At 53.1% G+C, this 27,407-nt stretch overlaps 13 protein-coding genes across 13 annotated transcripts; 6 read left to right on the top strand and 7 right to left on the bottom strand.

Moving 5' to 3' along the window:
- Positions 1 to 575: 575 nt before the first annotated feature.
- On the top strand, positions 576 to 998 carry P152DRAFT_449564 (uncharacterized protein; the record flags this gene model as incomplete). Its single annotated transcript, XM_033678118.1, has 1 exon — positions 576 to 998. The coding sequence occupies one exon, from the start codon at positions 576 to 578 to the stop codon at positions 996 to 998; it is 423 nt and encodes a 140-aa protein (XP_033533928.1).
- A 673-nt stretch (positions 999 to 1,671) lies between these two features.
- On the bottom strand, positions 1,672 to 3,745 carry P152DRAFT_487845 (uncharacterized protein; the record flags this gene model as incomplete). The annotated part of the gene is made up of 6 exons (XM_033682104.1): positions 1,672 to 1,951; positions 2,008 to 2,309; positions 2,365 to 2,626; positions 2,681 to 3,257; positions 3,317 to 3,575; positions 3,638 to 3,745. The coding sequence occupies 6 exons, from the start codon at positions 3,743 to 3,745 to the stop codon at positions 1,750 to 1,752; spliced, it is 1,710 nt and encodes a 569-aa protein (XP_033533927.1). The 3' UTR covers positions 1,672 to 1,749.
- Positions 3,746 to 4,151: 406 nt separating this feature from the next.
- Positions 4,152 to 5,003, bottom strand: P152DRAFT_458677 (uncharacterized protein). The gene has a single exon (XM_033679517.1). It carries the CDS (start codon positions 4,974 to 4,976, stop codon positions 4,254 to 4,256), a length of 723 nt encoding a protein of 240 aa, XP_033533926.1. The 5' UTR covers positions 4,977 to 5,003; the 3' UTR covers positions 4,152 to 4,253.
- Positions 5,004 to 5,048: 45 nt separating this feature from the next.
- P152DRAFT_378512 (uncharacterized protein) lies at positions 5,049 to 5,375 on the bottom strand (the record flags this gene model as incomplete). Its single annotated transcript, XM_033675674.1, has 1 exon — positions 5,049 to 5,375. A coding segment is annotated over one exon (327 nt), but the record flags the coding sequence as incomplete, so codon positions are not given.
- Positions 5,376 to 6,377: 1,002 nt separating this feature from the next.
- P152DRAFT_466653 (uracil-DNA glycosylase-like protein) lies at positions 6,378 to 7,428 on the top strand (the record flags this gene model as incomplete). The annotated part of the gene is made up of 4 exons (XM_033680705.1): positions 6,378 to 6,396; positions 6,438 to 6,464; positions 6,521 to 6,860; positions 6,909 to 7,428. 4 exons carry the CDS (start codon positions 6,378 to 6,380, stop codon positions 7,426 to 7,428), a joined length of 906 nt encoding a protein of 301 aa, XP_033533924.1.
- A 76-nt stretch (positions 7,429 to 7,504) lies between these two features.
- Positions 7,505 to 8,743, bottom strand: P152DRAFT_31465 (EXS-domain-containing protein). The gene has a single exon (XM_033675174.1). It carries the CDS (start codon positions 8,550 to 8,552, stop codon positions 7,581 to 7,583), a length of 972 nt encoding a protein of 323 aa, XP_033533923.1. The 5' UTR covers positions 8,553 to 8,743; the 3' UTR covers positions 7,505 to 7,580.
- Positions 8,744 to 10,067: 1,324 nt separating this feature from the next.
- On the bottom strand, positions 10,068 to 11,191 carry P152DRAFT_31485 (uncharacterized protein). Its single transcript, XM_033675176.1, has 4 exons — positions 10,984 to 11,191; positions 10,875 to 10,929; positions 10,381 to 10,820; positions 10,068 to 10,297 (listed from the first exon to the last, which is right to left on the bottom strand). The coding sequence occupies exons 1-4, from the start codon at positions 10,995 to 10,997 to the stop codon at positions 10,180 to 10,182; spliced, it is 627 nt and encodes a 208-aa protein (XP_033533922.1). The 5' UTR covers positions 10,998 to 11,191; the 3' UTR covers positions 10,068 to 10,179.
- A 363-nt stretch (positions 11,192 to 11,554) lies between these two features.
- Positions 11,555 to 12,254, top strand: P152DRAFT_371938 (uncharacterized protein; the record flags this gene model as incomplete). The annotated part of the gene is made up of 3 exons (XM_033675532.1): positions 11,555 to 11,792; positions 11,841 to 12,067; positions 12,120 to 12,254. Coding segments are annotated over 3 exons (600 nt in total), but the record flags the coding sequence as incomplete, so codon positions are not given.
- A 236-nt stretch (positions 12,255 to 12,490) lies between these two features.
- Positions 12,491 to 13,706, bottom strand: P152DRAFT_458675 (uncharacterized protein). The gene is made up of 2 exons (XM_033679516.1): positions 13,306 to 13,706; positions 12,491 to 13,239 (listed from the first exon to the last, which is right to left on the bottom strand). Exons 1-2 carry the CDS (start codon positions 13,490 to 13,492, stop codon positions 12,641 to 12,643), a joined length of 786 nt encoding a protein of 261 aa, XP_033533920.1. The 5' UTR covers positions 13,493 to 13,706; the 3' UTR covers positions 12,491 to 12,640.
- Positions 13,397 to 15,541, top strand: P152DRAFT_458674 (uncharacterized protein). Its single transcript, XM_033679515.1, has 4 exons — positions 13,397 to 13,997; positions 14,043 to 14,347; positions 14,393 to 14,534; positions 14,585 to 15,541. Exons 1-4 carry the CDS (start codon positions 13,849 to 13,851, stop codon positions 15,225 to 15,227), a joined length of 1,239 nt encoding a protein of 412 aa, XP_033533919.1. The 5' UTR covers positions 13,397 to 13,848; the 3' UTR covers positions 15,228 to 15,541.
- A 4,035-nt stretch (positions 15,542 to 19,576) lies between these two features.
- Positions 19,577 to 21,235, bottom strand: P152DRAFT_466649 (acetyl-CoA acetyltransferas-like protein; the record flags this gene model as incomplete). Its single annotated transcript, XM_033680704.1, has 2 exons — positions 19,577 to 19,804; positions 19,862 to 21,235. 2 exons carry the CDS (start codon positions 21,233 to 21,235, stop codon positions 19,577 to 19,579), a joined length of 1,602 nt encoding a protein of 533 aa, XP_033533918.1.
- Positions 21,236 to 23,101: 1,866 nt separating this feature from the next.
- On the top strand, positions 23,102 to 25,177 carry P152DRAFT_466648 (fumarate reductase flavo protein subunit; the record flags this gene model as incomplete). The annotated part of the gene is made up of 5 exons (XM_033680703.1): positions 23,102 to 23,135; positions 23,206 to 23,274; positions 23,334 to 23,571; positions 23,622 to 24,085; positions 24,132 to 25,177. The coding sequence occupies 5 exons, from the start codon at positions 23,102 to 23,104 to the stop codon at positions 25,175 to 25,177; spliced, it is 1,851 nt and encodes a 616-aa protein (XP_033533917.1).
- Positions 25,178 to 25,335: 158 nt separating this feature from the next.
- On the top strand, positions 25,336 to 26,470 carry P152DRAFT_30942 (uncharacterized protein). Its single transcript, XM_033675144.1, has one exon. The coding sequence runs from the start codon at positions 25,494 to 25,496 to the stop codon at positions 26,277 to 26,279; it is 786 nt and encodes a 261-aa protein (XP_033533916.1). The 5' UTR covers positions 25,336 to 25,493; the 3' UTR covers positions 26,280 to 26,470.
- The last annotated feature ends 937 nt before the right edge of the window (positions 26,471 to 27,407 follow it).

The following is a 27,407-nucleotide window of genomic DNA, read 5'->3' as shown; positions in this document are numbered from 1 at the left end:
GACAAACGCCCGAAGAGCTGTGAAAATGGTGTGGTGGCGCATTGTGCCGGTGTTCGGAGGTCCTGCGGTGCGAGCAGTCCCGCGCAACGACGTCAGTGAATGGTAAATAGTAGATTATCCACAGTATGAGTTGAATCCAGGTATTCATGCCATCCACCGACAGCGACCATGACCAATTGGATATCAGACGGTGATGCCCAGCGTACATGACCTACAGTATACGTATGACACCATTGGCAGAACAATATGTTTACATGTCAACCTTTCACGTACGTTGGAGAATTTAACGACTTCCTTGTTCCCCGCTGTGTCAAGTGCCTATCTCTGGGGTCTAGACGGTTGGACGACACTGCAAGCCCGTAACTCGGCCCCTCGGGTCGGCAATCTAAATACCTCTAATTACCCCACTGCTCTGCCACGATGTATTCAGGAATATATTTTGTCTCGTACCTGGCTTGACAGACAATCGCAACATTGCTAGTTATAGAGATCTATACTAACCCGATCTGTAAGTCACTGGCGAAAGTGTACAGTTCCCAAGCTCACCTTAAAAAAGCAGGGGAACTTATTCAGCTATGCCATCTTCATCCAAAGCGCTCGAGGAGAGCATTTCACAGCAGCTTGACGACTACATATCCGATTTTAACAAAGGAGACTTCGACAAGGCCGCAACAAACTACCTCGAGCCTGCAGTGACCCTGTCCGCTAGTTCGGTGTCAATTCTCTCTAACCGTCAAGATCTGGCAGATATGCTCTCCAGCGCCGTTACACGGCTTCGTAAGGACGGCTTTGATCACTCCGAATATGTCGGTCCCAAAAAGATTATCATCCTGGATGACAAGGGTCTTGCCCTGGCTAGCTGTGCAACCAAGCGACTACGAAAGGACGGCACCTCATGCGAGGAGTTCACTGCGACCTACACTCTTCGAAGGACGGATGAATCTGGGTGGTTGATTGCGGCGATTCATTCACACCCAATAGATAGTCAATTGAAATAGAAGGGGATGGGAATTCCTACAGTATGTATTGGCTCCAGCTCCGCCATGTCAGCTCCAACAAAGCTCACTGCTAAAGCTGCTGCTGCACGTGCCCAACCCACTTCCCAACGCTTTCCAAATGTGGACGACAGAGGTGCGGTATTAGGGTATTCGTGTCATGATCACAGAAATGTCCCGGGTTCATCATGTCCTTACCGTAGGGCTAAACTGCTGGGCCTTGAGAGCAATTTACATCTCGGGATTGAAGCCTCCACTAGGACTAATCTTCTTGACCTTTCTTGTAGAGGTCCTAAGAGAAGACTATGTTCGAGCCACCGGTCAGGGGAATCCATTTAGCGTCTGGAATGCACATTGCCTGCTCGATCGCAGCGGTGTCTATCCCAATCCCATCGTATATTCCGTCGTCGGAATGAACCCAGTTAGGGCCCTCGACGAGAGCTCCCCTGGATGTGCCGATTTCGAATGGCAAGCGTGGAATATAATTTGTATTCAACCAGTGAGGAATAAGTTCCTTGGTCCATTCTCTTGCAAAAGCGTCTTTCAAGATCTTCCTACCATCATCCTGTTCCTCACCGCATACACATGCCGGTGCTAAGTTACGTTAGATGGGACAAACGTTAGGGATAATTCTCTGGGCTATGGATGAGCTGTTTGCCGTGGGCATGAGTACCCGACAAATCCAGGCGCTGCAGCATGGAGCCCGAAGCGGCAGGCTACCATGAGGGCCTAACCCAAAGAAGCAAGCCGGCTATTAATCCACTCGGTGCCACTCCAGGTAACACTCTGTGCCATTGAGAGTGCTCGATACCAAAGAATCGAATTCATCTTGTGCACCTGGGTGACCAGGCCGCAACTTCAATCGAGCAGGCCACTGGCCAATGATGCTGTTGCGTTTCTTCACCTTTGCTTTTGCCAGTTGCTCAATGAGATCGAATTTGCTTCGCTTCATAAACCTGATTTGTGGTTAAAACCGACTTTTATATTCTTTCTGCTGGAAGTCTTTACTCACTTTTCAAGGTATCGGCCCCCATCTCGAACCAGCGATTTTGCAGACAAGGCTTGCAAGAGGGCTGGGTCGTGCCGATGCATACCTGGACGATATGGCATATACTTCATTATCCGCTGCAATTCCCGTTGCATGACTTGAACATTGTACTGATCTCCACAGTGGTGGTACTCCTCTTCAACCGCATTCATGAACAAGGTGATTAAAGAAGCATGAGGGTTGGTAGTACGCTTCTGAAGGAATGGTGCAAATATGCAAACAGTGGGAGCCGGACCTAGGTATGGACCGTCACAGATATTCGAAACCTAATAGTAGTCAAACGAAAGGTATTCACCACAACTATCTTGGCAGTAGATTTACCTCAATTCGTGCTAGTGTGTCAACCTTGAGATGATCAGTGAGTTCTCTGGCATCGAGCTGGAAGAGATGGAAAACGACTTCCAATGATCGCAGACGTTTGTGGACCGATGTGAGGACATCCTTGACATGAAAGTACAGCTTCCCATAAACATCGTTGTAGACACTACCAATGGAAGTGTTCCAGACGTCTTTGTGCGACCATCCGGCCGTTGGATCGGCTGCGTCTTTCAATAGCCACGTGTTCGAACTCTGGAAGAATGTCCTTTTAGAAGAGGTTAGCCGCTCATCGTCATCTAGCAAATAGGAGAAGGCTTACGGGTTCGGGATGTTGTAGGCGTGTCGAGAGTGACCGAAGGGCAACAAGATGCCGTCTTGACGAAATTTCATGAAACCCACGCGCCGAGCTGGAGCTTGAGCAAACAAATGGCGTTCCAAATGATCTTTGCGCTCCGGTGCTAACGTCACAGCGGTTCGTACCTTATGGGCACGCTCTGAAGTCAGTTCCGCCGGCATATCCAGGTATGACAATGTTGCAATCCAGGCCTGTTTCGTGAGTGCAATTCGAATTCCTCGCTTCCCGAAATGCCAAGTCTTCGCAAGGAGCTTTCCGTCCGGCTTTTCGACGATTTTGGTACACATATCCTGGAGCAAAGGACGGACAGTGGTGTCGAGAAGGTCGAGGTGTGTTTTCGAGATCTGTGCTGAGTACCAAGTATGCACGACACAGTCTACCGCGGTCTCCGGTTCCTCAACAGCCAGCAGAAGGATCAGCATGATTGCGTTGCGTGCAACAATATCCAACTCATGGTCGTTTAGGGTAATAGCCAACTGCATATTGTACGTCGTTGGCAACGAGGCAATTGTCTTTAGGACGTTTCGAATATCCCCAGAGGCTGTTTGACGTCCAATCTCGTTAGAATGCTCGGAAATGTTATTTGAACGCAAATCGTACCGGCGAAAAGAAGGCTTAGGTCCTTCCCATACTCCAAGCCTTCATTGTTCTTCAGTGCAAGCACGTCAATCGCTGGCACGTTTCCCCAGAGATATTTCCCTCCCCCAAATGATGTGTAAGGCTGAGCATTATTGTTGATGAAAGTCGGGGTGCGATTTTCAATATGCCACGAAGGAGTCCACGTGGGTTTCATCATCGGGGATTTGCAATCTTTCTTATGATCACTCCAGTGAGACCTCTGGCAGGACTGGTTGCAATACTGTGACACTCATGATTAATATATGATTGGACGAGGGTGGACATATAGTAGACACAACATACCAAGACCATTCGGCAGGCCGAGCAGGCAGATTTGCCCTCATTTTGACAGGAGGCGGAGGCTGACTGATTCGCACAAGGGAATCGGCGTAGTACAATTGCCGACTGCATGACAGTATCTAAATAGTACTTATAGTACCATGGCAGAAGTCGAATTTGTAACGTGAAAGGGTGACGGGGGTGGAGGTGTGAGAGTTGAGGTAAGAGTTGAGGTGAGAGTGAAGGTGAGAGTGGAAATGAAGGATGAGAGTAGAAGTGTGTTATCAGCGGGCGATGTGTTGCGGCCTGTTGACTTGGGCTCTGCTTATTGGTTTGATAATTTTAGTAGTAGTAGTATCAGTGATTGAGATCTGATGGCCTGGCCAGGCACATGCATGTAGATACCTACTCCAAGGCAGCTTGCTTCTGTGTAGTGACTGACTACCAGATGGACCTTGAGTACACCTCTCTAGGAATCAAAGTTGCCGAGGAAGAGTCACTCCCCTTTTACAAACTCTGCCCCGGATACGCACAGGAAACATTGCGCCACTGGGATGGTTGATAAAGATCGTTATTATCGACCTGAATTCGGTAGTAGTACTAACGATTGTCCGCATACAGATCCAGAGTGTAGTACAGCTCAACTAGGTGTCCTCCCTTCCTCAATAGTATCAATATCGTAAGGAAAAGGTGTGCCCAATGCCGTCCTATCCCCTTCTTTGCTTTTCTCCTCAAGAAGCTTGTACCAGTAGATAGAGAAGGTAGGCCTGCAGATCATAGCTAGCACAGCATCCTTTGTCAGTGGCTCGTCTGGTGAGTACTCCCCGATAGAGTGAGCCAAAAGCGCACGTATCTCGTGGTGACAGTATTTGCATAGTGCCTCAGCATGCAATGGAAACAGTGGCTTTTTGTCCTGACGCACAATGATGACACTTCCCACGCTATTCTGCCACTGCCGGGAAGCCCACGCCCAGCCTATGACCCCTCTGCTAAGGTCGAACTTAGCCTTCGGATCGCAGCAAAGATGTAGGAATGTAGCATCCTGATTGTTGAAAGGGCTCTCGTGTTTGAAGATCTTGTTGTCCTCATCGTTCGCCCACTTTGGGTTGGGACGACAGCGCCGGGTGAAGATGGGTAGTCCGATGCGGTCTGCAATGTCGGAGGTGTCATCGGGTTTGGAAAATATAGGATCAGTAGGAGAAATCTCCACTGCCTCGAAGTCGGGTTTATTGAACATCTTCTGGTCGCCGATGCAATTGATCCTGACAGCCTTGATCTTTGGGCCGATAGGTTGCTGAGTCGCAGGTACAGATTTACGACCGTACGAGAGGAAGTAGTCGGTGATATGCCGGAAGTGATCCATGTCAAGGTCTTTGCAAGCGATTTGATCGATGCCTAGTCCTACCATGCCACAAGCAACGATGGGACCTCGCCAGTCATGGTATAGCCCCGGTTTGGTAGCGGTAATAGCTGCAATGCTGTTGTTGGATTTCGATCCATCGATAAGGAAAGTGTCACGATGGTAGATGCGCATTGTATCTGACAGTTGCCTCTTCAGCACTGGATTGTACTGGACTAATTTGGGGGTCCTAATATAATCGGCGCCTAGCAATGAGGCAGTTTCGGGATACTGATACCGGCTGTGGTCATCATTATCGACGCGCCACTTGCAATGAAGCCAGATGAGTCTCGGCTTCTTGTCATCCACAGGAAATAGGATCCCTCGGAAGTGTTCGTCAGATGGTCGGCTCGAAATATGAAACTCGGAGAAGGTTTCGCAGAGGAGTTTGTGGAGAGGCCAATCAGCACGTTGGCATGCCTTTGAGCAGTAGCGGCTGCTCTTGCATCCATTGCAAAAATGAGCATTGGATTTGTTGCACACAGTGCACAATTTCAATGTGCTAGGGCCCTCCATCATGCCTTCTGCCCACGGAATAGGTTGATTTGAAGAAAGATCTAGTGATTGTGAGATGGGCAATTTAATTCAAAGGTGGAAGAGGTGAAGGGGTTTGCGTAACATGCCAACACACACTGAGCCTGGTTTACAGTTACTGGTCCATTGATGCAGCGATAATACATGAACAAACAAACGAAGGCCAGGCTACGGCTGGCAGCAGCCTCCGAGGGAATTCCCTCACATCCCGTGATCATCTTGTATCTTGCAGTGATCTTCTCCAGGCCATAATCACACCCAGAGCTTGCTGGCCTTGCCAGACTGCACTGCTAGTTGTGATTCCCATGGAATATATAGTACTTATACCTCGTGATTCATAATGCCTTGTCTTGGGTGTGTTAGTACCAGAGCAGATCTGCCAAAAGCCATGAAAGGGAGATAGGACAGGCCATATACCCTGCTTTTATGTGGTGACTTCAGATACTTATGTGAATTATGAATTGTGAATTGTGATGCTGTACTTGAGTTGCTGTTGTTTGTCTTTTTTGACATCGGATGAACATGCCGATGAGGTGTGAAGTCAATAAAAGGTGGGGCTGCATGGATAACCCCTGATAAACACGTGAAGCTTTATAGCCCTGCGGAATGAGGGCCGAACCTCCGCGGCTGGTGTGACGACAGTGACGTGCTCCATACTAACGCTATTTATCATCCCACTACCACCGGTCTGTCGCCGATACCGTAAACACCCGTTTCCATCTTTGAGAAATGCGATAGAACTGGGCAATTCCTTTCCTTTTCTGTTATTGAACTCAAAGATGAGTACCTCACGGTTGGTCGTACGGCCACTCCGCAGGTTGCGAAGCGACAATGCCCGTATCCGACAGTGGTGTAGTACACGCCCATTCTCAAGCACCCAAATAGCACAAGATAAGCTACGAATAGGCTACGTACCAGGTCAATCTCCCTGAGAATAACGATTCCGGATATTCAAAGCTTATAGATTACAACAGAGCATTTCTCCACGCCCCTCCACTTCGCCCAGAAGCACTATGGCCTCGACGCGTCCCTCATTCCCTTCCCATCAGGCACCGGCCACATGGTCGAGTCCCTCAAAGCCAAAGACATCGATATCGGCATGGGCCTCACGGAAGGCTGGGTCGCCGGCCTAGGGAAGGCAGGCAGCCCGGGCCCGCCATTCCCGTTCAAAATCGTCGGCACATACGTCTCGACCCCGCTCAGCTGGGCGATCAGCACGGGCAAAGGACGGAAAGGCGAGTTTAAAGCGAAGCTCGGGGGCGATGAATCGTCCGCGCTGCAGGGGAAGAAAATGGGCGTGAGTCGGATAGGAAGGTAATTTCCGAATTGAACGCTCATCGGACTTGACACTTACCTCCCTAGCGGCTCCTACGTCATGGGCTACGTCCTCGCCGACACGCGCGGCTGGCTCCGCCACACCACCTCGCCTTTCGAGGTGATCCCCGCCGATAACTTCCAAGGGCTCCGCGACGCTGTTAACTCGGGGAAAGCCGACTTCTTCATGTGGGAGCACTACACGTCCAACCGCTACTACGAGCAGGGAGCAATCGAGAACATCGGGTGGATCGACACGCCATGGAGCAGCTGGAAGATCGTAGCGGCGGATCCGGAGGATTGGCGGCTGGGAGACTTTGCGAAGCGGTTGAATAAGGGGGTGGAGCACTTCAATCAGAACGGGGAGGAGGCGGTGGAGTATATCAGCACGCAGTTGGATTACAGTGCGGCGGACGCGCGGGCATGGATGAAGACGGTGGAGTTTCCGACGGATGTGAGGAAGGTGGATCAACGGGTGATTCGGTTGACGATTGATTTGTTGGCGAAGGCGGGGGTGATTGAGAAGGATCGGCTGATACCGGCGGATATCATTCGGGAGATCGATTAGAGGGTTGCATGGCGGATGGTGGATGGCATCGTAGACTATATTATGAGTTGAACAGGATACCGGATAATCATTTACAGGCGTTGGAAATCGAAAACGCGCTGCTCTTTTCCTTTAGGCTCCCTGCTCTCTCCCCCGACAGTATCTCTTCATCCTTAGCATTTCCCATCCAAACCACCCTCCTCATCCTCCTCCACACCATCTTCATCCGAGCTCGCCTCCTCCTCCCCAGTATCCTGCACCTTCTTCCTCTCGAAGTCCTGCGCATGCGCCTCATGCATATGCACCGCCATGGTCGACAACCCCCTTACCATCGGGCTCGGGTGCGTCGCGAAGCTCCGCGCATGACGACGCACCGGGTTCATGTCAGCCTGTTCAACATCAACTCCCGTCGCGGTATGTGTACGATCCAGCGCAATCGGTTCCTCCGGTTCCCCAGTCGCCGGTCGGCCCGGCTCCTGCGCCGCCGCTTCAGCCTGAGCGTCCGGCCCACCCAGCAGCGACGTGGCCGACGAGTCGGGCAGGGAGAACGGTAAGGGCACGTCGCGCGAGGCGCGGAAGCGGCCAACGTTGGTGCAGTGTTCGTTTTCGACGCGGAAGAGGGTCCACATGCCGCGGCGGAGGATCTCGGAGAGGGAGAGGACGAAGGAGAGGAGGGCGGAGTGTTGGAGGTCGGAGGAGAAGATGACATAAAAGATCCAATTGAAGCGGAGGATGGGGTCGAGGAGCATGGCGGTGTAATAGATCCAGGGTTGGCGGTATCCGAGGGTTTTTCGGAGGAAGCGGTTGGGGGCGTAGGGGTCGAGGAGGCCTGGTTTGGTAAGCATGGTGCCATCTGTTGGTGTGGAAGACTTACTCCAATCCATTGCCAGGTCCCAGATGCTGCAATATATACTATTGATAGAAGACACGGCGATGAAGAGCGCTAGGTATCCTGTGGATCTATCTATGCGATATAGACTCAAGGACATGTATTGCAGGATCGTGAACGTATATTTGCCGAAATTCACTAGGTGTGGGAAGACGTTACGGGTATCTTTATAACGACGAAGGCATTGAAGCGCGCGCCAGATGCCAGGCAAGGTAGTGAAGAACCCAAGGAGTCGTGAGTGGTTCGAGTTGCACATCGGCGGCTCGTCCCAATCCTGCGCGTAAAGGCAGAAGAAGAGCTCGATATTCTGGGTTTTATTAGTATTTTCCGGTAGGATGATTCAACCCCACTTACACCCATGCTATATGTTTGAGAACAGAGCATGTCGCCCATGAAAAAGTCACGGAACTCAACGGGGTATAATCCGGAGAAGAAGAGGCGCCACTGGCAAGGTAAGTTCATGCCCCTCTCAATCATGTACGGACTTACTAGGGTATATAGTAACCACTGCCTTGTCTTGTGGTAAAAGTAAGGTACTGGCAGAAACATAAGGATGATCGTGATGCCCATCAGAATAACCGGCCAATAGAGATATAGCGTCTCTCCACCAGGGACGATCTCGAAATTGAACCACATGGTCAGGCCCAACAGGAGCGTGAAGAAAGAAGGAAGCTAGAACGGTTTAGTCTGAAGAATGTGCAGCATTGCAATCGATTTACCTGGGTCACTTGTCGCCAGTCCAAGTGGGATCGGTTATCGAACTCGAACACGAAGACATAGTTGATCTTCGACTTCGCCCAAAACCGACAAGCAAGGCAGAAGAGGAAGAAGTGCGCCAATATCATGAAGTAGCCACCATATATCTAGAGACGTTAGCACGTATCAGAATTGCGGTCATGACCAAACGAACCTGCAGCAAATACCCCGTCTGCTCAGCGAAGTCCTCGTCGTCACTATATAGCGAGATAGCGGCGCGAACCAGAGCTTGAATCCCAAAGACAGCCCCAAGCCCCAGCATCAGTCCATTCCGAAACATATTCCCCCCGAACTCCCCATGTTTCACCATCTTCGCCCGCAGCTTCCCCGCGGCGATCTTATGGCTCCCCCGCTCGAAGTAGCGCGCATACAGGTCCTCCACCGCCTTGATATGCCTGTCGAGCACGTCGCTCTGAACGAACCACGCCTTGTTCACCCGCCCGTTCATGAACCGCATGGGCGACTTGGTGTTCAAGAGCTTGTCGTATTTCTTGTTGATCTTGCGGAAGGCGGTGCGGTTGAGGAGGACGTATGACTTCAGCAGTTCGAGGCCGCGGTAGTATTCTTGGAGGGCGAGCTTGAGCTTGGGTTTGGCGGTGCGGTACGGCACCTCGGGAGCGGTGGAACGGCGCGTGTAATCGCGACTCAGGTCGTTTCCGGAGGGACCTTCGGGAGTGGCAAGGCCTTGCATGGCGTGGGTCGTCTTCCCGAATCGCCTTCCGCTCACTCGGTCCTTGGCGGCGACCAATGGCTTAGTCCATACATTTCGTAGATTGGTTTCGCCATTCTGAGAATAGCTTGCCGCCTCGCCCGATCGGGGATCATTGGCATCGCCGGTTTCGTTGGAAGAAGACTTATTTCCCCCCTTCGCGCTCTGCAGCTCTTGTAATCGCTGATCTCGCATGATGTGGAGCTGTTGCCGCAAAACAACCAGACGTTCCGTAGCTTCGACCTCCTTCTCTCGGTAGAACAGCTCGATCTTATCCAGTTGCTCGTTAAGGAAGCGGTGAAACTCATATTGACGGAAATCCAATTCCCGATGCGCTTCAACCGGGACGTCAGGCGAGTGGGATGGCGTCGATGGCTGTCCGCTTAAGGTCACCCTCCTCAGCAACGAAGGCCGCCTGTCACGGTCCGCCGTTGTCGAGCGCCTGAAAATCGACGGATTCACGGTCCCAGCGCGTAATGAATTTTGCGCCGGACTCCGCGCCTCGATCGGCTCGAGCACGGTCGTGGGTGTGCGCCCTAACTCCCCCGGACCTCGTCGATCGTCCCCAGACACAGCCGGGCCCTGCTGCTGTTCTTTGGACGCACGCGACGCATGCGACGCTGCCGACGAGTGGAGCGCGGGGCCTGGAAGTTCTAGTGACGGCAGCCCTTTCTGGAGTTCGGGGAGGTCGCTCTCTTCTGGTGGGGTACCGATGATGCTTCCATATCTCCCGAAGCCGGAGTAGTCGGGGCTTTCGTGGAGCGGCTGCTTCTCCGCTGCTCGGCCGGGGACGTTGATCGGATTCGGGGGCTCTGTCGCTAAGTTCCGCTCAGGAGATTTGGCAGATGCGGCGTCTGGCGTCCGCGCTGCATTTCGATTTGGGAAGTTGCGCCTAGCAGTGTCTTCCTCGGCCGATTGAAGCAAATTTTGGGGACGGATTGCGTCGTTTGTGAAGCGAGGCGTAAATATACCTTTGCGCTTCGCGCTCAATGCTGCTCGGGGTGTTCCAGTGAGATTACGGTACGCCCGAGCAAGTGCTTTCAACCTCTTCTTCCCTTCCTGCGCGTTGTTAGTGGTGATGTCGTAATATGCACATGGGGGTTCATTTGATACCTTGTAATTCATGTACTTCGCCCTCCATTCTGGGACCAGCTCCGCTTCAAGTTCTCTGCAATTGAGTGTTATCAAGGTGACCGCAATAAAGGAGCTTGTTTAGACGCACTTTGCAAACTTCATTATGCTAAGATCTGCTCACTCAAACGGCGGCAGGGGCGTAATTTCTTCCTACAATACATGACAGTTGGCCGTTTACACATCTAACAAATATTCACATGCTCTCCTTTTGAAGGGGATCTTGGCTTTCCTCTTTAACTAGTGTCGAAATCTCCGACCTTCTCCAGCTATCCCTAGGTACATTCGGCATTCGTTCGTTGGTGTTTTGTCTTACGGAATACGAGGTGGGAAAGCTTTTCTGAGAGCACGTGACTCGACCTATGGCATGTGATTGGCCGATCAAGTTTTTGGACATCCACGCATTCACGTCTTCCATCCGCTTGGTTTCTTGATTTGGGTGCATTTGCTATCTTAAGCCTAGAAAACTCCTATTTGGAAAGGAGCCTGCGCTTCTCTTCACTGAAAGGTATCCAATGTCGGCAACTCCGCGTGTCGCATGTGCCGTGCGACAACTCCCATCACGATGTCTCCCTAAATCCGCCTCGAGCTCAACACGGGCACTCTATAAATGTCCCTTCTCAACATCCGCAAAATCAAATCAAGGGGAACACGAGCCATATCGTCCGCGATGGCAACAGACGCCTCCCTCTTTGCGGGCACCCGTGCGACTACGGGCGTCGAGGAGTAACCTCCCTTTCACTGTGAACGACGACCCGAAAGTCCTCGACGACTTCTACCGGCGATTTCTGGGGAGCAGACCGGAACTGGTGCCATCGGAGGAGGTGCGGTGGATCGCCATCACACATAAGAGCTTCGATCAGGGCGCCCGGGGTTACAACGCGCGATTAGCGTATATGGGTATGAGAACAATGAAAGGAATCGTCGCCAGAGACTAACCAGTTGCAGGCAAACGGATCGCGGACCTGCAGACGTCACTCGCACTGCTACAACCGAGCCATGCTGTCACACCTATTCCGGACCCTTATGGACGGACGCCTTTCACGCACCCTGCCCTTGATCAATTGGACAATTTGTCACCGGCCCGGAAATTGGAGATCTTGAGTCCTACGCGAATAGCCCCGCTCGCGGAGACATATGGTTTGAACCACGTCGTGAGATGGACTCCTCGAATGGTACGCAGCTGAGATATACGATCCCTGGGTGAAAATGCTGACTTCTTTGTAGCCGGACAACCTTAAGGAATCGGGTATTGATTCGGTCCTTGCGCAGGCCATGTATGCCATCATCGGAGCGATTGCGCTGGAGCATGGCGGTGCCGCTGCGAAGGCGGTCTTTGACAGTCAGATTTTGAAATCTCTGAAGATTTGAGTTGTGCCACCGACGATCGAAGCAAAATTACTGAGAATTGAATTGGGCACAGCGGTGAGATTTAGGGGATGGTTCGAATGGTCCAGGGTCCAGATACCTTGGGTCTCATATCGGGTCCTTCAGTTCGCTCGAGCGTTGGATTCCCCATAGCCACCGATAGCATTGGAGGGGAAGCACATCACCGCTTTATTCCGCTGGTTTCCAGGATTCATCGAGCGATAGCAGGGAACGGCGAATGATTTGCTTTCAAATCCTGTATTGTACATAGCGACCGCGTATCCCTCACAGTCATTGTAAAATATTGTACATCACCAAAGCATAGACATCCAACCCCATCCACGCCCGGCCTGCCTTCACTTCCACCCCACCTATCCCCCCTATTTCTTAACCTTCCCCTGTTTCCCCTTCTTCGCCTTCCTCCCCACTGACTTGGTCTCCGAAATGCGCCGATGTCGCGCCGCCGCCCGCCGCCACGCGCGGAACCGATCCTTGCGCACGAACTTCGTCGCCGTCACCCCGGCCTTCTCGGCCGTGCGGCCGATCTCCCAGTTCGATTCGCGGACCACGTAGTCTTTTCGTCTGCGGCGCTTGGCGAGCTCGCCCTCTCCCATGCTGCTTTCTTCCGGGGATGTTGCCGCGACGGCCACGCCGGGTAGTCCGGCGGCTTCTCCGTCCAGACCGGCGGGTGTCAACGGGCTCAGCGAACCCACTTGTCCTTCTGACTCCCGAGGGACGGCGAGCATTCCCAGACGTCGTCGGCGTGGTTCACCAACGGGGACCGGCAGGCGCCAATGTCGTTCGAACACCACCCCGATGTACTTCTTCTTCGGATTCCGATTGGGGTCTCTGTAGTACTTGACGTATCCTTTCTCGGTCGCGTAGATGGTGTGGTCGCGGCCCATAGCGCAGTTCTCGCCCGGATGCCATTTTGACCCTCGCTGTCGAAATATAATGACGCCTGGCACGACGAGTTCCTCTATTGCGATTGTTAGAAGTACCCCAACCCAGCATTTTTCAGCCAAACTGTCCACCCATAACATACCAGCTCCTTTTTTCAACCCCAATCGTTTTCCCGCTCCCTTCTTCGCTCCATTGGCTCGTCCTTCAGCGGCGTGGGCGGCGTTTCGGACCTGGGAGATGGGGAGGAGACGGAGGCATGGCTGGAATCGGAGGAGAGATTCGCCTGCTATTGAGCGGAGGGGCGCTGAGAATAAGGACTTGGACCACATGGATCCCAACATTGGCGCGACAAACGCTATTCGATTGCTCGGATGGGATGGTGGATATATTCTGGGGGAAGGAGTCGGAATCTCAACTTTCGTGATGGAATATGAGGGTCACGTGATGGCGATCAACTGAGCAACGTCAAGCCTCAAGACTTAAGACTTAAGGCATCGACCGGGTGATTTGCGATTGATTTCTTGTCGTCATTCCGATTAACGTTGCTTTCATCTATGTACACAACTTTCTACACCTCAAATCCTCCTCTATGTTTGCCATTCTACGCTAACCCACATGTTCCTGGATGCCGTCCTAACCCGTCTCAACACATGCGCCTCACCCTCCATTCCCGCTATTCATGAGGATGTACCGAACCTCAAGCGCCGTCAGAGCGTTGACACGCACTCGAAGACCACTCACCTTCTATCACCCTCAATTCCGGAGATACCACAATGATTCGGGCCATCAGCATATCCAAACCGTCAAGTTTGCCTCGCCACGGTACACAACCAGGTAAGTCCCTCGAGCCGTCGCCATGAACGAGGCTGATAGGTGTAGGCGGTTGGCCATATGGGCGCTTAAAACCGCTATAGTGGTCGTGGCCGTCCAATCCGCATTCGGCTACTTCTTCAAAGTCGAGATCGAGGAGACGGAAGAGGAGGAAGAGGAAGTGGAACTGCAGGAGGGCGAAGGGCAGCCGCCCGAAGAAGGCGAGACGATCGTAATGAACGACGGAAATCTTCTGTTCATCCCTCTCGGGCCCACGACACAGCTGCCCAAGACGTTTTACAAGGGATCGGACCCGGAATGGCAGGATTTCAAAAAATTGGCCGCGGATCGGCAGAAGTTGGTGGATATTCGACGTGAGTAAGACGCTCCGCTCAAGGGACATAGACTGACCGCACCAGGGGCACTCGCATATTTCGTCCGGACGCAGATGATGAACGATCCACGGTTTAAGATGGTGGGGCAGGTGGATGTCAAGAAGGGGAAGTTCTGGCTCGACGTCGTCTTCCCCGACGGCCCAGCTCCGGAGTATGAGCAGACGGGGTAAGCCGCGTCCTAACATGCTCGAAAGTTCTACATCTAACAGCGGACAGACTTGTATTCGCTCCAAACTACATCGCCTGGGCCGCCCGCACGCTCTCCCAAGAAGAATACCGCAAACGCCAGCGCATCTTCATGCCCGTCGGCATGCTGCAGGCGTCCTACGACAGCTTCCAGGCCATCTACCAACAGCAGATCAAGCGATTCAGAGGCATGTTGTCCGCACCCGGCGACCCGTCCGACGACGCCGACTCCCCCAGCATCACCCAGAAAAAGCGCCGCACTAACGTCGATTTCGAGCGCGTCGTAGACGGCCCGCCGCGACCAAACACCCCACGCACAGGCGGCCTCACCGCCGACGACGCGAATGACAACGCGCAAGGCCAAACCCCCGAAACCAACAGCAAATTCCCCCGCCTTCCCGGCGTTCTCCAGATGCCCGGCACCGACGACCAATCCATCACCCGCATCTTCCGGCGCGCGCTCACGGTCGCGTCGATGCAGGACAAGGCAAATATGGAAGCGCCGCGCGGGACGGTGGTGGTGACGGGGCTGGTGGAGACGATCGGGACGAACGGGCGGTCGACGATCGATACGGTGGCGTTCTATGATCCGCGGACGGATCGGTATGTGCATTTTAAGGGGGCGATAAGGACGATGATGCCGTTGCGGCAGGGGCCAAGGGGAGGAGAGTAGCGGAGGGTAGAGTAACGCCGGGTATTTGACCGGCGTTTTCATTGCATGCGGTGGAGTTTTCCGGTTGGCGTTGGTCACGACTTACGGCAGCATTGTTTCGGAGTTCGATACCTTTCTGGGGACCGATCGATAGCCGAGTTGGAGCGGGAGATGGTTTTGGTGGTGAGGTATATACTAGCTAGGTGTGTCCAATACGACTATGGCGCCCGAGCTTCTGTGGTCTTTGATCCATCGCGGCCTCGTTGATCTAACCATTGACTATGCTCGGATTATGTACACTTTTCATTGCCATTTCCAGAGGCATATAGTGATTGGAATATGTTTATACACCCATTCCAGGATTGGCCAGCTATAACCAGATTAGCTGCTCCAATGGAGCCCGAGGTTGCCGCTCTACGCGGAGTTGCTTCCGTCTCCTCTTATACCTATCCTGATCCCATTTCCTCTCCTGCTCCTCCATCTCTCCTTTTCTCTATACCTCCGATTCTACTCCCGCCTCTCCCCCCCAATTCTTCGCCTCTTCTTTCTTCATCGTCGCCGCCCACTTCTTCGTCTCATCTTCTTTGTTACCTCCTCCCTTAGCTCCCTCTCCTCGGTGAGCTGATCCCATTCATCGACTTCCGCAAGAGGGCGCCTCACAAACGGCTACACTGAATGGATCGACCTCCCGGGACCAGGTACCGAGGACATGGAGCCCAGCAGCGGGGCGGCAATGGGGTAGTTAGGAGGTGGTCGCCGTCCGATTTGAAAGCGGCTCTTCTGACCCCGTGCCGCCTGTCAGTGCTAGACTTCGTGCCCTGCTACCGCTGCGGTCGTGCTGTGGAAGCGGTGGCAGGTTTCGCTCTACCCGCCTTACTTCTCCTGAGAGCTGGCCTTCTTACAATAGATCATAACTAGCCACGCCGTGGAAGCTCTAGACACATCAGAGGAAACAGTTGAAGGACGAAAAATCCATATACCAATATCATTACCGATAATAGAAAGAATTTTTCTGTCACCGCCCTGCTCTCACTGTGTGTCTGACTCATGATCTGATTCACAATCAATTTCAGGAAGCATATTTGGAAGAAGAACTTGACTTTCATGGTCTTGATGTATTGTATGAAGAAGACTGATTGATGAACTATCTGGAATGCTACATCACTAGTTAGTTATGAAAAATGAGTAAACAGTACTCCCTACAATTCTGGAGGTAGCAGAAGGGATTAGAGACTAAAGTTACGAGCCATCCTGTTTCGAACGAAGAAGCTGAAACCTTGCCATTCATAAACGCCTATAACTCCAGTAGTTCTAGCCATCGAACGTAGCTTCTGGAAATGATCCATCTGCTCCCCTGTCCGCTATCCACTGGATTGTCCTGGCTGAGCTTGTCCATCCGACAGGACATTTTCCCTGTAGATCATTTCAATTCCATTCCAGCTATACGGCTACTCAAAACCGTGCGGGATAATCAGGGGAAGTATATCGCGCCAGGTTGTGCATTGCAACCTCGGCCGGCGCTACTGATGGGCTAAAATCCACAACGACCCTTCAAGTCAACTTCCCTCTAGATGGTACACCATCGTGTCATCCGAACTGGATTGTCCGCGATCAGATAGATCTATGGCTGTGTTGAGATTTGCCACTAGCTTGCCCTCATCGCTAGTGATGGTATCTACGGTTATCTGACTCGTCTGAGGCTTCACAGCATCAAATTGGACAGACGATCCATTACAGTGAAACAGGGATATGTTTAAGCGGATGGAAGGATGTCCTAGGAAGTGTTTGTTCCACCATGTATGTAATATGGCGGGGTCACCAAGTTTGCTTCTATTCTGGTCAGCATGGTGGCCTTTCAGGGGGTGGATGCTGGGAGTAATTTTCTAAGGCCGCTCATATCTCCCTTTGAAGAAGGTTGGACAATGGATATCTAATCGTTGTCAGATCTGAGAGCATGTGTGCATCGATGCGGTGAGATTGCATCTAGGGCTACCATCTCGTGCGAGCCGTTGGAAGGTGTCGAAGAGTAAAGATACAGCTGGGGCCTGTTGATAATGGCCAGAGGTTAGATAGGTATCAGAGCAGACACATTGGGATCGCTGCTTGCCGATACCAAACGAGTATCGTCTGGCAGAAGAGCCTGCAGAAAATAGAAGATAGTTGTGTCATCTACCCATTCGGAGGGCCACAGGGTGGTAGAGTCCGCCTGACACGCATTGTGATGTCCAGTTTTCGGTTCTGATGCAGAGGCATCATTTCTGTGCTGTTTCTCGTCTTGAATGTCAGCTGAATTGCTGTAGGTGGATTTATTTTGTTTTATTCTTAACTCCCTCTCATCCAGATGGGTAAATGAATCTGGTGATAGGGGCCGATATTGAACGTGGATAGACTTAAAAGACTGCCTTACACTGGCATAGAGCCCGTCGAGGATGGAACGAGCGAATCGAAACTGCAAGGTCGCTGTTGATCGCGTATTCGACTTTCTGACTGCTCTTGCAGCTTCTATTGCAAATTTTACGCCCGCATACACTGGTTGACTGACTGGCTCGCCAGCTAGCCATTGGTTGTTATACTGCTTGACTTTCTGGCTACGTTTCCAAATTAAAGGCAACTGTATGAAGGGTCGTATTCATTTTTCCACCTTCTTTAACAAGAACCGCGTCTGTGTCGGTAGGCGACAGCGGCAAACCGCTCTTCGACTGATTTAAGGGTGCTGAGTCAAAGCTCATTACCGAGATCAGTGACCTCCGTGTTCGGGATCAGCGAGGCGATGCATCTAGGGCGTTCGCACTTCACCCTCCATCCGCAACCGGACGACGGAGAAGAGAATGAAGCATCCGGCAGAAAGACTATGAGCTGCTACACCCGTAGGCGCCGTACGAAAAACAAGATTCGCGATCCCGTGACGTGATGCAGTCTCTTGGAGATGTGAAGAGATAAGCTGAATAACAAAAGACTTATAAATCCCTGCCTCGCAAATCAACGTTGATGAGAACCTAACGAGGAGCATTCCCAGCGAGATACGTCCAAAATGAGTAGTCGCAATGTTGTATATCATGCGCTGTTTGACGTTAAGTTTGTTAAGTATCGGTGCAAAGGAAAGAAAGCCGAGTTTCGGAGCCATCGCCGGCGATAGGGAGAATCTCGTCCATTTTTGCATCCGCTTCTTCTTTGTCAAGTCCACCTTCTGCTGCGAAAGCGGTTGGACACCTTCTCATCCCCTCTCATATGCTTTGCTAGGCAATTTTTCGGCACCCCGGTGAACCCCACGTGGTGAATATCGGGCCACGCTTTGGCCTGGCTATCGGGGGGAGAGCGTCTGGATCGAAGAAATACCTCTTCATTGGAGAGGGAATCAGGCGAAGCAATGCGTTCGATATTAAGCCCCATGTCAATGATCTCTTGTAGTGTTCCAATGGGGCCAATCATCCAAAGAATGATGTTTGGGCTCGCTCAGAGAGGAATCAAGTCTCCAAATTCATCGATGGCGTTAATACTAATCCTCGTACTCGATTTTATCGGCCCGCAGGGTTGTCTGGCCATTCCTGTTTGCGGAGGTTACCGACCGTTCAGATCAGGTCCTTCAACGCCAATTGAAATATAGATTTTCGCTTAGGAAATGTCTAAGGGATACATTTATATTGAGATACGTTTGCTGAAGGTTTTAGGCAAGGATTGGTCGGTCCACCATGACTTGAAGACAGAAGCCGTGAAGAAGGGATATCCTGAAATCCCGTTCAGTTCCACGTTCATTGCCTGAGTGAATTTGTGCAGGCTGTTGTAATACTGGTACTTATAGTGCCAATAACTTTGAATAGGCCTTCAATTCCTTCTTATCGACCATGTCATCGGTTATATAGCGCAAGGTTACTATGAGATTGCTACAGACTGAGTTCTACATTCACACTCTCAACGAGAATTCTAGAAACGAGGAAGTTAAAAATAATATAATGCAGCACTATGACACTAGTATACGATTCACATAAGGTGTAAGAAAATATAATGCATCAGGTTCAGACTGGGTTCGTGACGACTTGGAAAGTTCTGCAAATGGCTGATTTAAAAATGCAGACCGGAGACCTGAGCGAGACTTGGGCGATATATAAAGCAAACATGAAGCAAACGGAATTGAGTAAACGTGATGATGTAGGAGAGAGAATAATGAAACAAACAGCGGTAAAAGTGAAGGTCGAGCAAACGGAAGGGTTCAGGGGGTGTCGTCACGTGCGCTACTGTAGCACCATCCCCTGAATTGAGTCCGGAGTCTGGACAATAGGATTATGACTTCTGATCCCGAACGATACCAAGCCCACACGATCTGTAGAACATATCAGAGGTCAACAATCGCCAGAAACAATTCAATTCATCCTCTACAGCTGCGGTCTCGACTCAAAGCTGAAGATGTTCCTCTGCGGATCGTCCTTCGCCTGCCACACCCACCCCGACCTTCCAATCGGCTCCTTCTCCCAGCTCGCCAGCTCCTTCAGCGTCCTTGCATCGGCATGATTCGCAAGGAACCGCTTGCCGTTGCTCGTTAACCTGCCGACGACATGGCCCCGTTCGGGTGAACCGTCTCGGCTGAATTCGACGGTGTATGTCTGGTGGAAAGTTAGTCATACTCATCCAAATACCATGGTTCGACTGGAATAACGTACCTCAACGACCGCCTCGCCCTCCGCGACCTCTGCGATCTCCGGAACAGCCACATCCGTAATCACCTCCGGTAATACGTCCTCCAACGGATACGCGCCCCCATCCTTCCTCGGCTTCGTCCCCAAGCAGACGACATACTGATACGTCAACCACCCACCATTCGCCAAAATCAACCCATTCGCACCCCCCTTCTTCGCCTTCCGGTCGCGCAACTGCCGCGTCATTTCCGTGATCGCATGCATACTGTAATTATTCCCTGCCCCCCCAAAACTCGTCAACCCGCCCAGCAGCGTCAGCTTCTTCTCCCCACCGTAGAACGGCAGCCCTAGATGCTGCGCCGCCAGCTTCGGCACGATCGGGAAGCAGCTGTAGAAATCATACAGGTCGACGTCGTCGGTGCGTAGACCGGACACCGATAGCGCTGCGTCCAGGCTCCGCGTCAAACACGGCGACGAATGATAGTCCGGGCGCTTCCAAAACTCCCCCGCGTCCGCCGTCCCCGCGCCACCGAGTGGATAAATCCACCGTTCCTCCGGGATCCCCATGCGCGTCGCTACCTCCGTATTCGTCAATAGCGCCGCGGCCGCCAAATTCACCGTGTTAAACGCATTCATCAGCAACGGATACGGGAAGCAGATCATCCGATTCTTTCCCCCCACTGTCTCGATGTCCCCCATCGTCACCTTCTTCCCCTTTCCCCATGCATACTCCGTCCCCTCTGCCACCCCCGCAAATTCCCCATACACCCTCGCGCTCTCCTGATGGTTATCCCGCACTCCCTGCCCCCGTCGTGCCCGAAACCCATTCTCATACAGCGGATAGATGTGGATCGGGGCCCCGATATTGTGATGGGCCCCGACGTCCGCGCCCAGTTCCCGCGTCGTCGGTGAAAATACCGCGTCGATCGGTGTGGCCGGCTCGCTCCAGCCGTCAGGCGGCAGCTTCCCAGCGGCGGCACAGGCGGACAAGGAGGCAAGGGCTTCGCCGCCGCAGACGATGGCGGCGGAGGAGATACCCGCAGCGATGCGGCGGGCGGCGGCGTCGAGGACCTTGGCGGGTTGGTTGCCGCCGTGGGCGGAGTAGTGCTTCTGTTTGAGTTCGGGGAGGTGGAGGTTTTGCGCGAGGAGGGCGGGGAGGTCGGGGTAGTCCCAGGTCCAGGTTTTGATGACGGAGAGGTCGGTGATGAGGGGTAGGAGGGAGGTGGGGGAGGCGTAAGACGGGGAGAGGGCGTCGGTGAGGGCGGCGGTGATGGCGGCGGTGATGAGGGTGGCGGGTTCGAGGGCGGAGGAGGGGGCGGTGGAGCGGTTGACGATGTCAGCGACGCCGATGATGATGGGAGTGAAGGTTTTGGGGGGGGGGAGGGGTTTGGTGGCCATGGTGGTGGGATATGGGATGGGGCGGTTTAGTTTAGAGAGCGGTCAATGAAGTGAGGGAACTATGCAAAAGGGACTCGTGCCGTCATGAACTGCTTCTCTGGTATTACGATAACTTTGCTGTATTACTATGACAAGGAGAATCTTTCGTCGACTTAATAGACTTCGTGAACGCGTGAGACTGAGGGAAAGCTCTGCGGAGATACCTGATCATGCTTGTTGCCGAGGTTACCCTTGGAGAAGTTCAACCGGTAAGGTGAGCTTGAAGCAGGATGATGAGGAATGGAGATGCAGAAAAGGAGAAAGGAACAGACCCATTGTGTTCTCCAAACCTAGGACGACACCCGAGTCAATGACAATAACCTTGAGACTGACGGAGTACTGTTTGCATGATAGTACGGGTACCTTAATCCAGGGCATGAAGCTATGGATAGGATGTACCATAAGCCCATTCAGGACGTCGCTAATTGGCTGGCTGTTCTAGCACATGGTGGAGTCACGTGGAGAGAGAAGGCAAACCTGCTCCTCCGACTTTCGACTTTTGAATGATGGGCGGGCATGGACGATCCGAACCGTTCCCTGAATGATGATCTGGCCATCTTAAGCAGCTTTTAAATCGTGCGAGAAACACCCCAAGCCCCAATCTAACATCTCGCGCCTGTCATTTCCAAAATCCACGGCCCCGTCCATGTCCGATGTAAATGAACGTCCGTTCGCTTCTAGAAGCCGGCGAAGTCCCTCGGCGTAAGCTGACCCCCAGCCGACGCCTGCGGGATCCCTGTGGGCCGTGGGCCGTGGGGGAGCGTCAACCGGAGGACAGCCGAAGCCGATGGGGATCAGGGACCGGTGGGATCCGGGGGGTTGCGCGTGCCATTGGATGGGAGATGGATGGGCGATGGATCCGAAATTGGAGCCGAAATTGAATGAGAACCGGGCAGAGAATGGGGCTTTTATTGAGGCGAAATTGAGTGAAGATGGAATTATTGGAAAGCCCCGCGTCCGGATTTCCGTTCTGTTTTCACGATTTGGTTTCGGAGTTTTCGTCCAAGGTCACGAGTCGATTTTATGCCTTTGATGCCTTTGATGCCTTAAATTTCAGGTGTCCTTCACATGTTAATATTGCCCAGACCAGACACATTTCTGAAATGAAACTGACGAAGCAAAGAATCGAAGAAGCGTGATCAGAAGGGAGACGCGATTCAAGCAAAGACATTCTGGCACATGATCGCATTTCCACTGGTTCACATGCCACATGCCACATACTGCGCGTTGGTTGATGCAGAGATGGAAATTGAATCATCGATCGTCAGCGGCTGCAAAAGACAACCATTTGGTGGTTCATTACCTATTATTTCCGGGACTATTATTCCCACTCATGGTGAAAGCAAATCAAGTCAATAACAAGAAGTGAAACAATATCCATTGTGGCACCGCCGTATTATTCTGCCCGGTTGCCTCAAGGCCCAAGTCCAAGTCTCAGTCGTCGTTCGCATTGTCATAGAATAATAGAACTCATTCCCATGCGTCAATCCTCGGACAAAGCTCCAACATCAAGTAGTGCACCGAGATTATATAAGAGGATAAGACGTTTTAGCCTCGTGCACTCCGAAGAATTGGATTGCCCGACCTTTCATTCGTAGAGAGGAACCCAGACGGAACCCAGCACACGCCGAGGCAAATTCCTACCTAGGCAACGTGCCGCCAAAACCCTCTGGCCACAACCAACTGCTCCACCATACAAGAACATCCGACAACCCGTCCCCCATTCCGTTTCTTCCCCGACTTCACATCCTTCTTTTCTCTAGAGTTCATCACCCGTCTCTACTATCTCCTTGTCCCTTAAACCTAACTCATATTCAATCCTCGACAATGCCTGAGAGAGTCATCGTCGTTGGTGCCGGCTGTAAGTTGTCCATCCATCCCCGCATTCCCATCGACATCATCGGATCCGGCATCTAATCACTCCAAAACAGTGTCCGGATTGAGCGCAGCGCACACTGTCTACCTCGCCGGTGGCAATGTCCTGCTTCTCGACAAGAACAGTACGTATTCTCCATTCCCATCGGACCCGGCGTCCAAAATGCTGATCCTTGCGCTCCAGACTTCATGGGAGGCAACTCCACGAAGGCTACCTCGGGTATCAACGGTGCCCTCACCCGGACTCAAGTCGACCACAAGATCCAAGATAGCGTCAAGCAATTCTATGACGACACCCTCAAATCCGCCCGTGACAAGGCACGACCGGATCTCATCAAGGTCCTGACGTACAAGTCCTCCGCCGCCGTTGAGTGGTTGCAGGATGTTTTCAACCTCGACCTCACCCTCGTCTCCCGTCTCGGGTAAGTTTTCGACCGTCCATATATCCACCGCAGACACTAACAATCCGCAGTGGTCATTCACAACCCCGAACGCACCGTGGCCACGATGCCAAGTTCCCCGGTATGGCCATCACCTATGCGCTGATGCAGCGATTCGAGGAGCTCGCCGAGGCCGAGCCGGAGCGCGTCCAGCTCGTCAAGAAGGCCAAGGTTACCAAGGTCCTCAAGGATGGCAACTTGGCCACCGGTGTCAGCTACGAGCAGAACGGCGAGGAAGTCTCCGTCAACGGCCCCGTCATCCTTGCGACGGGTGGTTATGCCGCTGATTTCGGCCCCACCTCGCTCCTCCAGAAACACAGGCCTGATACCGTCGGCCTGGCCACCACCAACGGTGTCCACGCCACCGGTGACGGTCACAAGATGTTGATGGAGATCGGTGCCAACGGCATTGATATGGACAAGGTTCAGGTCCATCCGACCGGTTTGGTCGACCCCAAAGACCCCGGCTCAAAGTGGAAGTTCCTGGCTGCCGAGGGTAAGTTTCATCTCTCAAACGTATGACAAAATCTGACATTTTTCAGCTCTCCGTGGTGAGGGTGGTCTCCTGCTCAACAGCAAGGGCGAGCGATTCTGCGACGAGCTCGGTCACCGTGACTACGTCTCCGGCAAGGAGTGGGAAGAGAAGGAGGCCGGCAACTGGCCGATCCGCCTCGTCCTCAACTCCAAAGCCTCCAACGTCCTCGACTTCCACACCCGCCACTACTCCGGTCGCGGCCTTATGAAGAAGATGACCGGCGCCGAGCTCATCAAGGAGATGGGCTGCGGCGAAGCCGCCCTGGCCAAGACCTTCGCCACTTACAACGACATCGCTGCCGGCAAGGCCAAGGACCCATGGGGCAAGAAATACTTCCACAACCTCCCCTTCGATGTCAACGACACCTTCCACGTCTCCATCATGGAGCCTGTTCTCCACTTCACCATGGGCGGCATCGAGATCAATGACAAAGCCCAGGTCCTCAACTCCGAGGGCCAGCCCTTCGACGGCCTCTTCGTCTGCGGCGAGCTTGCCGGTGGCGTTCACGGCGCCAACCGCCTCGGCGGCTCCTCCCTCCTCGGCTGCGTCGTCTACGGCCGCGTCGCCGGCGATTCCGCCTCCAAGTACCTCTTCCAGAAGCTCCTCAACGGTGGCGCCTCCGCCGCCCAGCAGCGTCTCGGCCAGATCTCCCTGCACCTCGACCCCGCTCAGCCCGGCAAGCTCTCCGTCGAGTGGTCCGGTGCGTCGGGTGTCTCCGCTCCCGCGCAGCAGCAGGTCGCCGCCCCCGCCGCCGCGCCGGCCGCCAAGGCCGAACCGGCGAAGTTCAGCGTCCCGGAGAAGGAGTACACGCTCGAGGAGGTGGCTAAGCACAACAAGAAGGACGACCTGTGGATCGCGGTCAAGGGCGTTGTCCTGGATCTGACGAACTGGGTGGACGAGCACCCGGGCGGCCCGCAGGCGCTGTACAGCCACATGGGGCGAGACGCGAGCGAGGAGTTCGAGATGTTGCATGACGACGAGGTGATTCCGAAGTATGCGCCGGAGGTTGTGATCGGGCGGGTGAAGGGGCAGAAGATCACGTTGGAGTATTAGACGGTGATGTTGCTGATGAGGTGTTGGGGGGGCGGGGTTGTCAAACGACATAGAGGCGACTCGAGGAAGCAAAAAACTATTTTTTGGGGCCTCGGAATTCCATGGATGCGGGGCGGTGTTGAACGAAGGACCTGTATCGATATATTTTGATCTTGTTTCTTTTGCGGGGGTTTCATCGTCACTTTTTAGTTGTTAGGACCAAATTAGAGGGATCTTTGTGCATACTTGACGGGGTTCGGCTTGTGTTTCGTGTTGATGTATGTGAGTTGTGGACGAGAATACAGTGGTGAGGCCTGAGTTTCTATTGATTCCTCGCATGGGTACATATGGTTTTCTACTGCAATCTGAAGCTATGCGTCCCCTCGCGGATATCTATTCCTGTTCCATTGTTGGGAAAACCCGGTCTCTGAACATTCAGCCATTCAGATACGGCATGGGTGAAACATTAGAATTGATCCTTCATAAACCGCCGTTCAAATCAATATCGTTGAACTGGGAGACATGCGGTCGTATTAGGCATTCCTTCTATTCTTCCTTATTGCTCTCCCATAAACACATGTTAATATTCAAATACATACACCTCGAGTCAAGGTATCATCCAGATTTATACAGTTCGGTATATGTACACAGGCCCAACCCAATCACGCCTTCATCCCCTCCACCCCCCTCACCACCTCCACCATCTTCGCAACCTCCTTCCCACCTATTCTCCCCCCAACCGTCGCCCCCCTCTTCACCGCCTCCACCACCCCATCACCCCTCACCAACGTATATCTCCCCCCCTCCACTTTCCCTCTCCCCCTCCCCAACCACCCCAACTCAAACCCCCCATACCCCTCCACCGGCAACACCTTCTTCAACTCCTCCGCCTCTGCCGCCGTCATCTCCTGCTCCTTCTCCCGCTTCCCATCATCCTCCCCCCACGCGCCACGTGCTGCGTCGTCGCGCTTCGGCTTGCGGCGTCGCCCGCCTGGTGGTCCGGTGGTTGTGGTGCCGGTTGCGCCAACGCGGAGGGCGCCGGTTGGGCGGGTGCCGGGTGGGCGGGTGCCAGGGGTGGTTGGGCGGCGGGGCAGGCGGGGTCCGTTGGGGCGGGGTCCATTAGGGCGGGTGGTTTGAGGGGGGGCATCGACGTGGATGATGCGGAGGCCGCTGGGGCGATCGGCGTCGGTGGAGGAGGTGGAGGTGGGCGGGGAGGGTTTGCGGGGGATGACGCGGCGGCGGGCGAGTTTGGGGGTAGAGGAGGTGGTGGCGCCGAGGGAGCGGAGATCGATTGGTTTGGGGGGTACTGGAGGGGGTTAGTTGGGGAATGGAATCGCTAGTTGAGGGTGGGAACTTACCGTCGGAGCTGTTGTCAGCGCATCGAGATGTTGATTGATGGAATTGACGGGCGGAGGAGAGGAATGGTTGGACGGAGTGATGGCATTGATTGGGATAGAGGCGAGATGCCCTGTTTAGGGCAATGTTTACTCGTGTCGTCATGGTTTTGGAGTTTGGTGCCTCTTGGAAATTTTATGGCGATGTTGGAGTTGAATTGAGGTTGGAATATATCAGTCACGTGCAAAAACCCTAGGGTGGAGAGCTTGGATAGTTTTGTTGACGTTCACTCTGTACAACGACAATAACGTCGATTTTGTGGATAAATTTAAGCCAGCGTTGGAAATACAGCTCCTTCTGAGATTCTTTAATCCAATTTATCATTATTTTCATCCCCATCAAACACCTCACCACTCCTCAACTTGCGTTAGTTCTCCATCAACATGTTACGCCGCAAGCCCACCGCAATCACGCTCACTACCGACGACATCAAAACCTTCGACGAGAACCTTCAACGCAAAATGTGGGAACAAAGGCAAGCCCACGAGTCCAAGGTGGCGATCGACGGCGCTCGAGGGAACAATGGTGGCCCCCAAGCTGCTGATAGCGCCGCGGGTGCAAGACCTGGACGATCAAGAGATGAGAGAATCATGGGCGCGAATGCTGGAAATGGGCATTGAGCATGATCGAAGTGTATCAAGTCGGAGAGGTGCGCCCATTCAGGATGCCGTGCTGCAGAGTACTCAGCTACAGCTCCGCGATGAATGGCAAGCAAGGCTATCCTCCCACCGTCCAACGACTTGCGACGGGTCCACTAGCCTTGTCAATTAAATCCACCAAGGGATGCGAGGTCCTCGAAAGAATTTTGGAAAGGACTGAAAAATCTGTGACTGAATGTCCGGTACGCCAGTTTCGG

The sequence above is a fragment of the Eremomyces bilateralis genome (genome assembly GCF_010015585.1).
Source record: "Eremomyces bilateralis CBS 781.70 unplaced genomic scaffold P152scaffold_10, whole genome shotgun sequence".
NCBI classification, from domain to species: domain Eukaryota; kingdom Fungi; phylum Ascomycota; class Dothideomycetes; order Eremomycetales; family Eremomycetaceae; genus Eremomyces; species Eremomyces bilateralis.
This window is presented reverse-complemented; position numbering and strand designations above follow the sequence as displayed.

Coding starts and splice junctions, on each gene's coding strand:
- P152DRAFT_458677 (XM_033679517.1), bottom strand. CDS start 4,976: ATGGATCACTTCCGGCATATCACCGACTACTTCCTCTCGTACGGTCGT.
- P152DRAFT_31465 (XM_033675174.1), bottom strand. CDS start 8,552: ATGTGCAACTCGAACCACTCACGACTCCTTGGGTTCTTCACTACCTTG.
- P152DRAFT_31485 (XM_033675176.1), bottom strand. Junction 10,821..10,874: donor CGAAGTACATGAATTACAAG/GTATCAAATGAA, acceptor AACAACGCGCAG/GAAGGGAAGAAGAGGTTGAA. Junction 10,298..10,380: donor GCGCTCCACTCGTCGGCAGC/GTCGCATGCGTC, acceptor CGGGGGAGTTAG/GGCGCACACCCACGACCGTG.
- P152DRAFT_458675 (XM_033679516.1), bottom strand. CDS start 13,492: ATGTGGTCCAAGTCCTTATTCTCAGCGCCCCTCCGCTCAATAGCAGGC. Junction 13,240..13,305: donor GGGGTTGAAAAAAGGAGCTG/GTATGTTATGGG, acceptor CAATCGCAATAG/AGGAACTCGTCGTGCCAGGC.
- P152DRAFT_458674 (XM_033679515.1), top strand. CDS start 13,849: ATGTACCGAACCTCAAGCGCCGTCAGAGCGTTGACACGCACTCGAAGA. Junction 14,348..14,392: donor GAAGTTGGTGGATATTCGAC/GTGAGTAAGACG, acceptor TGACCGCACCAG/GGGCACTCGCATATTTCGTC. Junction 14,535..14,584: donor CCGGAGTATGAGCAGACGGG/GTAAGCCGCGTC, acceptor AACAGCGGACAG/ACTTGTATTCGCTCCAAACT.
- P152DRAFT_30942 (XM_033675144.1), top strand. CDS start 25,494: ATGGGTACATATGGTTTTCTACTGCAATCTGAAGCTATGCGTCCCCTC.